Source organism: Schistocerca americana, chromosome 5 (assembly GCF_021461395.2).
Source record: "Schistocerca americana isolate TAMUIC-IGC-003095 chromosome 5, iqSchAmer2.1, whole genome shotgun sequence".
Lineage (NCBI taxonomy): Eukaryota > Metazoa > Arthropoda > Insecta > Orthoptera > Acrididae > Schistocerca > Schistocerca americana.
Genome location: NC_060123.1, coordinates 470,921,463 through 470,938,282, shown reverse-complemented (window position 1 = coordinate 470,938,282; position 16,820 = coordinate 470,921,463). Strand labels below are relative to the sequence as shown.

General features: G+C 39.6%; 1 protein-coding gene across 7 annotated transcripts in view; it reads left to right on the top strand.

The window, feature by feature from the left end:
- The window catches only part of LOC124615613 (eukaryotic translation initiation factor 4E-binding protein Mextli-like), a 114,460-nt gene that overhangs the window by 16,918 nt on the left and 80,722 nt on the right, over positions 1–16,820 (top strand). For all 7 annotated transcript variants that reach the window (XM_047143614.1, XM_047143615.1, XM_047143616.1 and 4 more), the window contains exons 2-3: positions 1,649–1,767; positions 1,849–1,989. In XM_047143614.1, the coding sequence (XP_046999570.1) occupies positions 1,656–1,767; positions 1,849–1,989 (253 nt within the window). In that variant the 5' untranslated portion in view covers positions 1,649–1,655. The remainder of the gene's footprint in view (positions 1–1,648; positions 1,768–1,848; positions 1,990–16,820) is intronic.

Below are 16,820 nucleotides of genomic sequence, written 5' to 3'. Positions count from 1 at the left end.
ACTTCTACCGTTCACTGTTCTATTGACTTGACTTACTGGTCTTTAACCATGAGTGGGGGAAGGAGGAACATGTCAGTCAGACACAGGTGGTGTGCTTCTTGATGCATGAAAAATTGGATGAGGTGGGCTTTATGTATTTTCGATCATATATTTTCTCTATCTTGGCACTTCACTCTTCTTTTACAGCTGGGTGTACCCTCTCCTCATTCTATTTTTTCCTCTTTCCAGGCAAATATACAAGATATGATTTAGCTGTCTACCTTGTTTCTTATAGAAGAATTTTGTTGTTGTTATTTTACCAGGATGGTGGAACCAAACTAGCTTGGGTCTTTAAACTTGTCTGTGCAATCCATAAATTCAATAGAGCACTGTGCAGTGCATAGGTTGCTAATGAGTTTTTCTTGTAGTCAGTGGGGGAGGGATGGGTTTGATTTAGGTAACCAGTGAGAGACAAGGAAATAAAATATGGTTTGACCATTGGAATTTAAACCATTCTGTAGTTTTCTGATTATTCACATTTGTCATGTCATGAACAGTTGTCTTAATTTTTACTTATTTATTTCGTATTTTGCAGTGAATGTTGGGATGACAAAATATTAGGCATAACATGAGGTCTAAGTTAGATTGGAAATGTTAAGTTGATTATAAGCAGAAAAGCGATAAATTTTATAAGAAAAAGTGTGGCTATGGTTATTCAACCGTTCAAGAAGTGATTTGGGCTATCATGTGCTACAAAGTTATTTTTATTAGAACTGTGAATAACTTGTGATCTTTTGGCATCATAATATTGTTGTTGTTGCAAACATGTTCTTAATTCTGTGGTTATATTTGTCAGGGTTTGGTACAAGTACTTAAACTCATTGCTGCAAAACAATTCTGTGTTTGCCGATCTCTTACTATATACCGTCAACTAGAAGTTGACACACTTCCCGTGTATTCCCGTTGCACTCCTCACTCCAGAAAATGTGTGGATTATTACTGCCTTCATTCTAGACTCATGCCCTACTGTCTTCTGTTAATAGATTCTGGAATGTATTGATCATTATAATTAAGTTCAGTTTCAGTCTGAGGTTATTTGCATTATTTTCTATTCCCTCATACAGCATGACTCTGACAGTAGAATACACGTACCAGCACTGTTATTGCTAAGATTGTAGGATTGGCAGCTTCCAGAGGCGGTAGTATAGGTGGAAACGGAAAAAAGTAGAGTAAATGTGGACTCTAAAATGCATACCTTAAGAACTAAGAGCACTGGTTCATCTTTGGCACTGTGAAACACATCTCTTCTATTGAAGAAGTGCACATAGCTCTTAAGGTATGCATTTTAGAGCCCATGTTTACTAGACACTTTCTTCTTGTTTTGGCTCATACTATGACCCATGAGAGCTACCTACCATACAATCTTAGCAGCAGTAGTGCAGGTCATACATGTATTCTACTGACGAAGGTATCTGAACAATTTTCACTTACAACTTTTGACTTGGTCATTTCTGGACCAGGATCTGTTATCTCAAATTCATGTACTTATCGTTCTCCATAATTAAAGTTTGTTACATCGTCACTGAATCACCCTGTGCAAATTTATTGGGACCAAATTATTAAAATTGGTAATTTTGAGCAGATTGTAAAAGTCTGTATCTGCTTACAGATTGAAAATGGCAGCTGTTGCACGATCAGCGAAAACAGTGAAAAAGCTCGAAAAACCTCGACCATTGAAAATAGCTAGCCAGAACAGATACTCCACTGTAGATGGAAAAATATCATCAGGTAAATAGTATAATATTCAGGTGATAAACTGACAGTTTTTTTTTATTATTAGTATGCTGAAGATTATTTCTTTTGTTGTAGTGGAGGATATAATGACTCTTGCAGAGTCTGTATGTTCTCAGTTAACAAATGGAAACTGTGACCACCTATTGCAGTTAAATGTCGTTAATCTATGCGCTAACTTAAAGCAATATGGTCAGACACTGGAAGGCGTTTACAAAGGTAATTAAAAAGTTTTCTAACAAAGCTTCTTCTTAGTGCTATGTGATATTAAAATAAGCTGTACAGTTATTTACCACAAGCTTTAGTTGAACATCACCTTACTTTAATAATCATGGTGCTGCTGGAGGTGGTTCGCCTTCATGGCCATTGGGTTTAGATCTTCTGGATTTTAATGATACACAAGGCAATTTTCGCATAACAAAGTGTTTTGGCAATAAGTTACTCGTGTAAAGTACTGGAAAGTACCCTTGGTCCTAGTGAGGGTTGAGTGCTGCTTCCTTGTACTTACAGTTTTCACCCTGGCCGAGAAATCTTCTACTTCAGTATACACTAATGGATCAGTCCATGTGAAATCAACCAATAGTATGTTTTTTGACACCTCAGACTTGTTTTTGTACATGTGGTAATACCTGACTACAACCTGACGTCTTCATACTGCAGAAACCAAAGAAAAGGTGGTAATGTTGCAATTTTTGTTAAGAACAGTATCAGTTGCAAAGAAATGTATGTTCAAAATTTTTGTTTAGAGCAACATTGTGAATCATGTGCCATCGAAATTTCTGTAAATAATTCCACCCTGTTAATTGTGACAATTTATAGAGCACCTTCAGGAAATTATGACCTCTTTTTGAAGCAGCTTGATTTGCTTTTACTGCACTTATTCAACTATAAAAGAGATGTTGTACTACTTGGAGATTTCAACATAAACTTTCTTACACATAGTAGTGGGAAGACAGACCTAGAAAATCTGATGTACACCTAAAACATTCTGCCAGTGGTCAATTTTCCCACCAGAGTAACTTCATATTCAAGCTCACTAATTGACAACATTTTTGTAGACCAAGAGAAATTGGGCAGTATCAGCATTAGTAAAATAATATGTGGTCTTTCTGACCATGATGGTCAAAGACTTACCATCAAAAATATAAATGTTTGTCAGAATAAAACTGAGCCAACGTGGAAGGTATTCAGGCCCATAAATGTACTAACAATCAAAACATTCAAATCGTGCCTCCATAATGTAAATTGGAGTCACATATATTCTGAAACAGATGTAAATTCCAAGTATAACCTGTTTAGTAAAGAAATTGCATCAATATTTGAAACCTCCTTCCCAAAAAAAGTTTATAGGAATATACCAAAAGAAAACACAAAAAAACCATGGATAACAAATGGGATTAGGACATCTTGCAAGCAAAAAAGAATTTTGTACATAACAGCAAAAGAATCAGGAAACCTCAGTCAAATAAATCATTATAAAAAGTATTGTAAAACTTTGAGTAAGGTAATCAAACTTTCAAAAAGCATATATTTTAGATCCAAAATCAACCAATCCAGTAATAAAATTAAAGCAATCTGGGACATAATAAGGAGCGAGACTGGTACGATCAGTGCCAGTAAACCAGTAGACGTTGTACTAAACATTGATGACAATACTGTAAGCTATTGCGAATGCATTCAATGACTACTTCATAAGTGCTGCAAAGCAAATAGGTTACAATGGATCCTTAGAAAGTGCCATGGATCTACTGAAGCACAGTTTTCCCATTCCAGTGAGTGAGATAAGAACATCCCCCATAACCAGATATGAGATTAGAAAAACCATTGCCTCATTAAAATGTAAGGGATCATCTGGTGTAGATAATATCTCCAGTAAGCTGCTAAAAACCTGCTCTGACCAATTAAGCAAAGTATAAACTACTGCACTCCAGAATTGTAAGGGACCTAGAAAAATTTGGCATCATGAGTGATAGACAGTTCTGTTTCCGGAAAAGTTTGTCCACAACTGAGGCCATATTTTCTTTCACAAATGATATACTGGAATCCCTAAATAATAAAATGAAGGCAGTTGGAATATTTTGTGATCTGTCCAAAGCCTTCGACTGCGTGGACCACAAAATACTCCTCAACAAAGCACGCCACTATGGGATCACTGGGGCACTGGGAAGCGGGCTAAAATCCTACCTCCAAAACAGGAAGCAGAAGGTAATTCTCAATGGGAGCAATAAAGAGGGAGAGGTAGTAGGGTCAGATTGGAGCACTGTACTCCATGGAGTACCCCAGGGATCTGTCCTTGGTCCGTTGCTGTTTCTGATATACATAAATGACCTACCTTTTTCATGCAAGACATGCAAGTTCACCATGTTTGCTGATGACACCAGCATTTTGATGAGTAACAAACAGCTCACTGATATGGAGGTTAATGCCAACAAATTACTTACAGTACTGTTAACCTGGTTCCAAGTGAACTCGCTCACAGTAAACCTGAGCAAAACAAATTATATCCATTTCAGCCTTGACCACAAACTCCCCCAGGAGATTACTGTTTTAAATAACAATAATCAGATAGAAAGGGTACACTGCACCAAATTCTTAGGCCTCCACATAGGCAGTAGGCTCATCTGGGACCACCATGTCCTCGAGACTGTAAAAAGGCTGTCCTCAGCAATTTTTGCCATTAGGACAATCTCACAATTTGGAGACATAAATGTCATGAAGTCCACATACTTTGCATACTTCCACTCCATTATGTGTTATGGCATCATCTTCTGGGGCAATTCACCCTCATCTAAAAAAATCTTCCTCATGCAGAAAAAAGTAGTCCGTATAATGTGCAGAGTACCCCCGAGAACCTCCTGCCGTACGCTCTTTAAAAAAACTGAATACTTTCCACAACCTGCCAGTATATTTTTTCCCTAATGAGTTTCTTGGTTGACAATCCTGCCCACTATGAAACCAATGAAAGCTTCCATTATCACAATACAAGAAAGAAGGCTAACCTCCACTTTGAACTAAAAAGTTTAACTCGGGTACAGAAAGGAGTGCATTACTCCAGTGTCAAAATATTTAACTTATTACCAACCTATATAAAAAGTCTACGTTGTAGCAGTGCATCATTCAAAAACAATCTAAAGACATATTTAATCGAGAAAACATTTTACTCACTTGATGAATACTTCAACAGAGAAAAGTAGTCTTTGAATGTATTTATATTTACTGTTGTTTGTTTATGTACTTTTTGTTCCTTTTTGTAACCATATACTTACTGTGACAAGTAGGCGTTTGCAATGTGATAAACTTTGCATAATGGATTATTCCTACGACTTTATTTTAGTTCATTATTATTTTTGCAAGTCTTATGTAATTTATATCTAGTTCTGCTCTTGTAAACTAATTGATACCATGGTCTGTGAACATATATTACTCAAGTTGTTCTACATCCTAGCGCCATACGCATAACAGGATCTATGGAATTTGTAGATAAATAAATAAATAAATAAATAGTAGGAGCTATTTGCTTGAAAACTCCCAAATTAAAAATATTTTGGACAGGTGTGGCTCAGTGGGTTAACTTCAAATTACAAAGCTATACATTTGGGATTCGGCCTAAGATTTTCTCTGTGATGTACATGTCTTTCACCTCGAATGATGAGAAAAATGTCATGTGGAAGTACTCCATGTAAATAGAGAATGCAGCAAATAGAAACTCGTAATGTAAGACATCTTTGCTGGTGATACCAAAATTGGCAACACTTTTATGATATGGATGTGTCGTCGATATAATTAGCTAAGTTGTTTATGTTTGTACTGCTGCGAAATGAGTGAACAAATTAACTCAGTTGCTGCTAATGACTAACATCAACAACCATTTTTTTCTAAAAATGTTGTAGGGATGTTGTGATAGAATGTAAATACTTTGGGATTAAAGGCTTTTGTGTGTTCCTATCGGCAACTCAATGCTTCTGCTTTTCGGTGAGTGATTCCCTTCAATCCTAAAGTATTTAAAATCTCCCAAAAAGTTTGTGTAGGTGTTTTGGATGTCCAAAATCATTTGAAAGTAAAAAGATTGAAAAATGTTTTGATCTGACATGCATGTAAGCAGCTGAATAGAGCTTAGAGTTTGAAAATGTTTTCCAGAGACACAGGGTCTGTATGTGAAAGAGTTAATAGTATTGCAGCACATTGACAATGTTTTTATTCAGAAAGTGTCAAGAGGTACTTGGGAGATGTTTTCGCCTTCCTATGGCAACTGCACTTATTGCAGCAATGCATTACTGACGATTTAAAAATGAGCAGTTTCCTTTATTGCCATCAATGACAAAGGGAGATGTGCAACAAACTACAGACAAGTAATAGCCAAAGAAACTAGATTGTGAGTTTGAAATTATCTTATGATGTAAACAGGAAATTTGTTTTCAACGTAGCTTGGGAGGTGGTGAAGCTAACATAGGATCACAACGAAGGTATTTGCCAAAAACTACAGTGGATTTGATAATCCCTGAATTTTGCTGAGAAGATTCTGATTTGAAAATCTATCATTAACCTGAAAAAAAAAAAAAAAAAAAAAAAATGATTTCAGTAGACACCACACACTGAAATTGTCTTTGCATGTGTAGAAAGTATTGTTTAGTGTGTCGCAATGGCAAATCTTCGAAGATCAAATTTTTTAAGATGTTAAAAAAAAAAACTAGTCCGGAAAACTTATTTTAAAAGCAAAAACAAATATCTTTCTGTAATAAATGACAAAGAATTGAAGTGAGCCCCATTGGCTTTCAAATTTATCTGTTTTCTCTTTATTCATCAATAAAATAAATTTTTCCCCACTCTGGTAGTAAGGGAAGTGCTTGGTGCATGTGCACACTGCAGATGTGCAGGGTGTATGCGAATGTGTGCATGTGACATTTGTGTGGGCTTGAGCAAGTGCTCACTTGGCTGTGTCATTAAACAAGGCAGCATCAGTCACCCTTGGCAACTTCCACTAAAGCATACAAAGTGTGTAGACCCAATAGCAGTGCCAACACAAAACACTTCCTCAGGTTTTCAGTCGTATTTACTGGGAAGGGCAGTTGAACTAATAATGGTGAGAGAATATTATTTCTATCCTGAAACCGGGAAAGACTATCAAATTTTACCTGACTGTTGACCAATCTCTCTAATGAACAGGCTGGTGTCTGGAAGCCAGAGGGTGTATATCACAATTCTAAAGTGGCTATTGGGTATTCTGGTCCATCACGGACCAACTGGCTCATGTGGAATCAGCGGAATCAGCAGTGCACAGTGCTTCTGTGCATCTCCAGAATCTTATCGCTGCACTCTTTCACCCACTGAAGTTGTACGGTACCATCTGGTGTCATCACATCCTGTCTACTCTGCATAAGTGGGGCTTCTAGTGCTATTACCATTTTTATTTAGAATTTGATACCTTAAACAAGTCTAGGTCTGGATACATGCAACTCAATGTATACAGGAAACTGGAGTTCCTCAGGGATTGGCTGTTGCCACTGCAATAAACCGTATCGTGACTGCAGTGGGATCCACAGTCTCACCGTCACTGTATGGGAGTGACCTTCGTGTGTAACACAGATTTCCACCTTCGCGTACTGCAGCATGGATTATACAAAAACTACATAATTGGGGCCCTGAATTGTGGATATCTATTTTTTCCTGTGAAAACTCTCGAGACACTTTTGTTGACTTTGGACTGTGTGTCTGCATGTGTAACTTTACCTCAGTAATTAGGTACTTGGAAGGTTTTGAAACTTTCAGATTTTTAGACCTTTTATTTGACAGTATGCCAGCCCAAGGCAGATTGCATGAGAAAGCTTAATACTCTCACATATCTCAACAGTAAATCCGGGATTGCAGATGGCACAGATATTCGGAGATTTTATGAAAAATTTGATTTTACCCTGGGTGTGTTGCTTCTGCGTCAGCAGCACCATTGGTACTGAGCTTGTTAGACCTGGACCGCAAAAGAGGTTTGTGATTGGCAACTAGAGCCTTGCTTACAAGCCCTGCAGACAGCCAAAGAGTTAGTTATGCTTTAGCAGATGCAAGGGGGCATGAGAAGTAGTCTCTGCTGAGTGCGTGCTCTGTATGCACTGCATAGTTAGTCACTATATCACTACCTCTGCAGTACATTAAAACTCTTGCCACAAAGGACTTACTGGTTTGTAGAGACTACATGAGCTGCTCACAGCTTCAGGGTGTTGGTAACATTTGTATGGACACTGAGCCAGGTGGGTATTCGGGAAATGAACTTTTGCATAAAGAGCTAATGAAGCAACCACTGGAGACACTCCAATGCAGAGTACCAAGCACAGACTTATCACTGCAACTCCAACAACAGATTTTGAAAACCTGGGACTTGGAATGGCAGACTACCATGACCCTCAAGCTGAGAGCAATGAAGGGCACCACCAAGGTACGATATTACTATCTGCAGGACTTCGGAAACATACCAACATATATGCCGACTGCATATCAGTCCCAACAGACTAACCCACAAGTTCCTTTTGCATCAAGAGGACTCCTGTCAATGCAGCTGTGATGGTCCCCTCATCATTGCCAGTATTCTCGCAGGGTGCCTTGCTGGTTGATTTGAGACAAGCAGTCAAGCTGCATACCTCACTACTTCAGATACTTGTGACAGTGGCTTAGTAGCTACAAAGTTCCCCTTTTCCTGAGGGGAAAGGGGATTTTATGACAAAAGTCTTGCTCTCATGACCCACATAGAAAAGACATTGAAGTGTATGGCAAATCTCTGCCTTAGGTAAATCCACACAGGTCCTTACTTGCTTGAGGAAATAAGAGTCTATGATAGATAATTTGACGCTGCTGGAGGCAGCTTTATAGTAGGCTCTCCTATGCAGGCAAGTGCCTTGTAGGAATCTTCTTTGATCCAGAAGGGTACTAAAATACTATTTGGATGCATTACATCTGCATGTGGCTTCTTCAGTGGCGCATCTGTGGGCAGCTAACCATATTTCTGCATTCTTTTCCCTCAAAGACTTACTTGGCTACTCAGCTGGGGAATTCATATCAGACTGGTTTGAGCAGAACAGCAAAGTCATACAAGGAAGCATACAGTGTGTTGCCATCCTCTGTGTTGCTATTAACAGCATTAAATTCACAATAAGAGAGGCAGTTCAGTGATCTTTGTGTGGGGATGGTTTTGCTGTATTTCATCCATCATCTAACCCAGAAACAGCAACATGTCAGCTGCAATAAATGCTAAAGTGATGGGGGGATTAAACTAAATACACAGGTTTCAAGTTCTTAACAGAGAAAATGATGGGTGTGGACTTAAATTTTTCACAGCATGTGTGTAGTCCACCATACATTGGTAATGAGGGATACCGTTTTGAGCATAAGAGATTTGTTAGGTTCTGGGCCTCATTTTTGGCAAAAAAATTCTTATGACTACCACATCTGAGAGGTCTGAAAGCACAGTTTCTCAAAGTGCTTAACATCTTAAAGTACCTCAACCAGAGGTCTTTGGAAGCCAACAGAACACACTCTCTAGTAGTTCTGTAAGGCTTTTCTGCTGTCTAATGTAGTACGCATTCTCTTTTTCTTTCAGCTCATATACTTCAGACTATCATGATGACATAAATTACAAATGCATCCTAAACACACATTAAATGTCTGATTTCTTTGGAAAAAAAATTAGGTTTTAAATGGGGGACAGTCAGTTTAATTCACTGCCTTTTTTGAGACAAATAATTGGTTTACACTGCAGTGCAATTTGGTGAGCAGTCCATAATTCAATACTATAAGAATTTTATTAATAAATAATAAGATTTCAGCCAGATCATACAAAAAGTATGTCAGTTTCCTACGCATTCTGTCATGAAAACTCAAAATACACAAATGATACACTATGAGATTAAAAGTATCCAGACACCTGGCTGAAAATGACTTAAAAATTTGTGGCGCCCTCCATCGGTAATGCTGGAATTCAGTATGGTGTTGGCCACCTTTAGCCTTGATGACAGCTTCCACTCCCATGGGCACACATTCAGTCAGGTGCGGGAAGGTTTCTTGGGGAATGGCAGCTCATTCTTCACAGAGTGCTGCACTGAGGAGAGGTATCGATATTGAGAAGTCTGCATTCCCAAACATCCCAAAGGTGTTCTATAGGATTCAGGTCAGGACTCTGTGCAGGCCAGTCCATTACAGGGGTGTTATTGTTGTGTAACCGCTTCGCCACAGGCCGTGCATTATGAACAGGTGCTTGATCATGTTGAAAGATGCAATCACCAGCGCCGAATGGCTCTTCAACAGTGTCAAGCAAGAAGGTGCTTAAAACATCAACGTAGGCCTGTGCTGTGGTAGTGCCATGCACAACAACAAGGGATGCAAGCCCCCTTCATGAGAAACATGACCACACCATGGCACCACTACCTCCGAATTTTACTATTGGCCCTACACACGTTGGCAGATGACGTTCACTGGGCATTTGCCATACCCACACCCTGCCATCAGATTGCCACATTGTGTACCGTGATTCGTCACTCCACATGTTTTTCCACTGTTCAATCGTCCAATGTTTGTGCTCCTTACACCAAGCGAGGCGTCGTTTTTCATTTACCGGCATGATGAGTGGCTTACGAGCAGCCGCTTGATGATGAAATCATAGTTTTCTCACTTCCCACCTTACTGTCATAGTACTTGCAGTGGATCCTGATACAGCTTGAAATTCCTGTGTGATGGTCTGGATAGATGTCTGCGTATTACACATCACGACCCTCTTAGACTGTCTGCGGTCTCTGTCAGTCAACAGATGAGATCGGCCTGTACACTTTTGTGCTGTACATGTCCCTTCATGTTTCCACTTCACTATCACACCAGAAACAGTGGACCTAGGGATGTTTAGGAGTGTAGAAATCTCGCGTACAGATATCTGAGACAAGTGACACCTAATCACATGACTACGTTTGAAGTCCGTGAGTTCCGCAGTGTGTCCCATTCTGCTCTCTCATGATGTATAATGACTACTGAGGTCGCTGATGTGGAGTACCTGGCACTAGGTTCAGCACAAAGCACCCAATATGAAAAATGTATGTTTTTAGGGGTGTCCAGATACTTTTGATCACATAGTGTATAAGATATTGTTCCCTAGTTAATATTATTGTTATGCCTTATTATATGTATTGCTCTTGTACAAGATGTTAGTTGTTTCAACATAATTTAAAACATTACTTGATGCTAGCTTATGGCTGCAAGCTGTATTTATGAGAAAGGCGTTCACATTTAATGATCTTAGATGCCATCCATCATGAGGAGATAAGAATGATTACAGATGTACGAGGTGTGTTCAAAAAGTAAGAGGACTTTATATTTTTATGAAAAAATATTTATGTATTCATCAATATTCATGTCCCCCTCAAGTACAATACACTTGGGGCAACGCTTCTTCCAATCCTCAAAGCACTTCTCATTAGCACTTTTTGGTACAGCTTTGACTACTTCCAGTGATGTAGTTTTTATTTCCTCAATCATTGAAAATCTTCATCCTTTCATAGGTCTTTTCTGGTTTGAAAACAGGAAAAATCTCTGACAAACAACAATGAATGAGCAGGTGCATTGTTGTGATGCAAAAGCCATGAATTGTTTTTCCACAATTCCGGACTTTTTTTGCATATTGCATCTCGCAAATGGCACATAATGTCAAGATAATATTCCTTATTGACAGTGCGACTTTGAGGCAAAAATTCATGACATGCTATGCCATGGTCATTGAAGGAATGGTAGCGAGGGGGGGGAAAAAAAAAACAGTGATCAAAACTTTGACATTTGGTGGAACTTGGCACACTTTCTTTGTTCTTGATTCTCCAGGATGCTTTCATTGGGGCGATTGAGCTTTGGTTTCGACGTAATAACTGTAAACCCATGTTCCATCAGCCTTTTGAGCACTTGTAAACAATTTCTTATTTTTACTTGTGGCAGACTCACTGTATCTGTCAACATTTCAAGTGTTTTAGAGCACTTGATTCCATTTTTCACACAAAATTTGATGCAGATTCTTTACTCCATCTTTTATAATAATTGAAAATCACTGAGCACACTAAAACACGTCTAACCTTGCTAACCAAATGAAACTTTGAACATATGTTTGGGACATGTGTACCAACATGAAAAAAAAAGATCAATAATTGTATTACGTTGCTTACAGACATACAGAATTAATTTGAAATTCCTTGTCAGTAGCACTCAACAATCTGTGTGAGTGAAGAGCTAGTTGTGCTTCACAAGAACAATGTTTTCTAAATCTGGTTTGACTGTGTATCAATAGACTGTTCTCTTTGAGGTAATTCATAATGTTCTAACACAATATATGACCAAGTGATTGTGGCACAGTGGTTAGCACAGTGGACTCGCATTCGGGAGGAGGATGGTTCAAACCAGCATCCGTGATTGAAGTTTTCTATGATTTTCCTAAATTGCTTCAGGCAAATGCTGGTGTGGTTCTTTTGAAAGGGCATGGGAGACTTCCTTTTCCATCCTTCCTTAATCCGATGGGACTGATGGCCTCACTGCTCAGTCCCCTCCCAGCAACCAACCAACCAACCACCTACAATATATGTTTCAAAATCCTGCTGTATAATAACGTTAATGATGTGGGCTTACCAGGCTAAAAAATTCCTCATCCACTTTGTCTCCTTAAGAACACTGCCAACTATCCACTAAGCATACCCTATACAGGAAGCATTGCAGCACAGTCAATCTACATTTTTTAACATGTAAAATCTTGGAAAAGAGTGATATTTTATTGGGTATCAGGGTATGTGGAAATTCAGAACAATGTTTTGGCAGATGCAGCGGCCATGGAAGCCTGCACAGTACATGTAGTTGCTCAGTGTAAAGTTCCTCTACATGCGGTGTCCTTGCTGTTGAGGAAATATATCCTACATTGTTTGGAGGAGTAATAGATGGAAGTAACGGTCAACAAATTGCGGTTGATGAAGCCAGCCACCAGACTGTAGCTGATTCTTTAGTCACAGAAATACAATGAAGTGTTATTAGTATGTCTTCATATTGGACCCTCTGTTGTCATTGGGTTTCTCCTCCATTGCGGAGAACCCCAAGTGTACAGTGCTTGTAGTGTATTGCTGACAGTGGGACACATTTTAGTTGTTTAAATGATGGAGAATCCAGTGTGGAATAACAATAATATCAAGTAGAATAGATGCTGTTCACCACATGGAGGAGGCATTGAGCAGCAGACAGGCATATTTTCAGTAAGAAAGTAACTAAACTGTCAGACCAATTCCTCCTCCAAATGTAGGAAAACTTGTGCTTTCCCATCCCATGCTTAGCTACTGTCATCTCCAGACCTAACTGCGGTGAGCAGCTATCTATGCTGGAGTGGGAAATTGTGGTACAGAATAGGTATGGGACTAGGTCATGCAGGGTATGAGTGGGAGAAGATGCTTTAGGGTTGTCTGTGGGAGTGTGGAGGAATGTGGTGGGGACAGGATGGTGGGCAGCTAGGTACAGCATCAGAAGGCTGTGCTGGGGATCGGGGAGAATTAAAGGACAGAAGCAGAGAGGGAAAGAGGACTATGCAGATGCTCTGGGGGATAGCAGGTGTGTTTTTGTGTTTGAGGCTGGAGTGGGAGCTGGAAAGAGGATAGAGGCAGGTGATAACAAGGGCTAGCAAAGGTTACAAGAATGAAGGGTATGTTGCAGGAAGAATTATCACCTGCACAGTTCAGAATAGCTTGTAGTGGGAAGAGTCACAGATGGGACAGATTGTGAAGCAGTCTTTGAAGGCAAGCACACTGTGCTGCACTGAATGCTTCAGTACTGGTTGGTCAAACTCTCTCTTGGCCAAGGGTTGGCAGTGGCCAGTCGTGTGGACAGACGACTTGTTAGTGGTCATGTCCATGTATAATGCCACACAGAGTTTGCAGCTAAGCTGGTAGACCACAAGGCAGCTTTCACAAGTGGTCCTGCCTTTGTGGAGGTAGGAGGTGCCTGTAACAGGACTGGAGTAGGTGGCAATGGGAGGATGTATGGGGCAGGTCTTGCATCTAGGTCTACTACAGGGGTGAGTGTCATGCGGGCAGTAGTTTGGAAGCAGGGATGGACACAGATATTACCTAGGTATTGTGGATGATGAAATAAAACTTTAGGAGAAGTGAGGAGAGTAATGGGGAGAATATTTCTCATTTCAGGGCATGACAAAAGACAGTCAAAATCCTGGTGGAGAATCTGATTCCTTTGTTGCAATCCTGTGTGGTACTGACAAGGGGAAGGCCTCAATACATGGATGAGCAATTCGACTTGTATTTGGCATGGCACTTGTGTAGAACCTAAAATGAAATATTCCAAGATTTTGCTCAACCTCCCTCAATCTCATTTTTGAGAAAACCACCCCTGAAATTCATGAAGCATAATCAATTCAAAATTGATGGGAACAATAGGTAATTGAAAATTGTACATTTTTCATCATATGTGGGGGTTGCAAATGCATATTTTCCTATAAATCAAGGAAAGAAACTCTTTAGGATTGCTGCTTATTTGTATGCACATGTAAGATAACACTGTTCAACATAAGTGCCACTGGTGTAGTGAATAAGGCATCTGGCTGGGAGGAGGGAACCTGCATTAGTCCCGCAAAGAGAGAGAGAGAGAGAGAGAGAGAGAGAGAGAGAGAGAGAGAGAGAGCGTACAATCTCTGGCTGCTGAGGCCACACAAAGCTGTATGGTGAGTAGCAACTATCCTCTTAATAATATTGTTACATTCCATCCTGTATTTTCCATTAGGAATAATAACAAAGTAGGCAAATATGTTTCTTAAACAGCATGGATTAGTAAAGAACTTAAATTTTAATCCAAGGTGCCTTACACTGCCTCCTTCACTCTGTTACATATCCTCACTTTCCTTCAAACAAGTTCATAGATGGTACTTGGTGTATAATCATTCGAAGCAAATATGTCTGCAGCATCAAGAACATGTAATGAATGCATCTTTGACCGCTACGGTCGCAGGTTCGAATCCTGCCTCGGGCATGGATGTTTGTGATGTCCTTAGGTTAGTTAGGTTTAACTAGTTCTAAGTTCTAGGGGACTAATGACCTCAGCAGTTGAGTCCCATAGTGCTCAGAGCCATTTGAACCATTTGAATGCATCTTTGTGCAACTACTTTTTCTTTCAAAGCTTTGTTGGAAAGCAGACTTGATTTAAGTTTAAGAATATTTTATTTTTGGGAATTAATTTTGATGCTTACCATGTGTATGACAACATCTGATAAATAGGTCCTGAATGTTGATCATCAGTTACATTACAGATCGTTGCATTTGTGCAGTTGTGCTATTCCTGGTGGGTTTCCAGAAGCACATTGCTATTTTGAAACCTCCAACAAATGAAGTACTGTACTGTGCCTCACTGCAAACAAGCATCATGCAGTCAGCTGTCTGTGCTCACTCGCGATGAATTCACAGCAGTGTTATTCATAATGGTTTTTGTACAAGGAGGCTTAAAATTGTAATTATTTACTAATCCAAGTCACTCGAGAAAATGGTTACGTTATTAACACTCCTGTTCCTATTAATTTTGATATGGACAAAATACAAATAAAGATATGGAAAAAATACAAATAAAAAGAAACTGTAGTATGCATTGGATGCCACCCCCCCACCCCCCAGCCATGTTGGTTAAACAGCATTTGTCTTATGGATACATAAGCACCAATCATAACACTTTCTTTTCTTGATCTGCAGGAAAATGTGGACTTGCTGTACGCATGTACGCATATATTATTATTATTATTATTATGATGATGATGATGATGATGATGATGATCGTTTTCAATTATCTGTTGATCTTGACAATTTTGAGTCATCTGTGTCATGAAATTTATGGGTGATTTTCTTAAAATAGGATGAATGTAGAACGAAAATATCTTAGTCTTTTGTTTCTGGTTGTGTATAAGTGATGTGTCAAATATGAACTGAATCGGTTGGCCATGTCTTATACCTTCCTTATGTCTTATACCTCCTTTGTAGCCGGTAAGTGAATGTATTGGTCTGGTAGATGACTGGGGAGACAAAGTGTGGGAGATCAATGTCTGGACAAGAGGGAAGTGTAATTTCGTTCTGTGGAGGCCTCAATGGAACACCCTTGACATATTTGAGAGGAACGGTTCATCACTGCAGTTGTGACTGTGATAGGTTACTAACCTGTATTGAAGGGTCTTTTTTGTGAGGAATGGGAGACAGCTGTTGAAATGGAGCCATTGTTAGTGATTGGTAGGTCTGATGTGGTCAGAGATACTGATAGAGCTGTCCATTAGGTGGTCTACATTGAGGAAAGGTTGTAGAAAGATCAGGGTGAAGTGAATGGTTGTACATGGCTGAGGGTCTCCGCCAATTGTCAGACGATACCCTGTACAAGTCCTGCCACAGTGACCCTATTCCAGAAATCAAGCACAACCCAGTCCCTCCTCAAATACCTGGGTCCTTCTCAGAACCTTTCCCCTGAGTCTGTCTCCCTCCTGACCCCCACCACTTTCTGCACTACTCCTTTCTATGTGCTTCCTACAATACTTAAGCCCAACCACCTAAGATGTGTAATTGTGGCTGGATGCTGTGCCTCCACGTAGAGCACCTCTGCACTAGTGGACTAACACCTTTAGGCTATTACCTGTAACCTAGCCTTCTATATAAAAGAGATCAACCGTCTACTCCAGACTCTGAACAGTTCCTGTCACTTTACAACATGGGACATTGCTCATCACTGTTGATGCCACCTTCCTCTATACTAATGCCTTCACTTCCCATGACCTTGCTGCTGTCGAATACTACATTTCCCAGTGCCCAACTCCAAACCTATAACCTCCTCCTTACCCACCACGACTATCTACAAGCTCACCTCAATTTACTTCTCTATTGAAAGTGTCATCTACAAAGATATGTGGTACAGTCATGGGCATTCGCATGACACCATCCTACAACAACCTAATCATTGTGCATCTTGAGAAACCTTTCGCCCAGTTCAGATCCATTGATGAAATTTTCGTGATCTGCACTGAGTGTGGATAT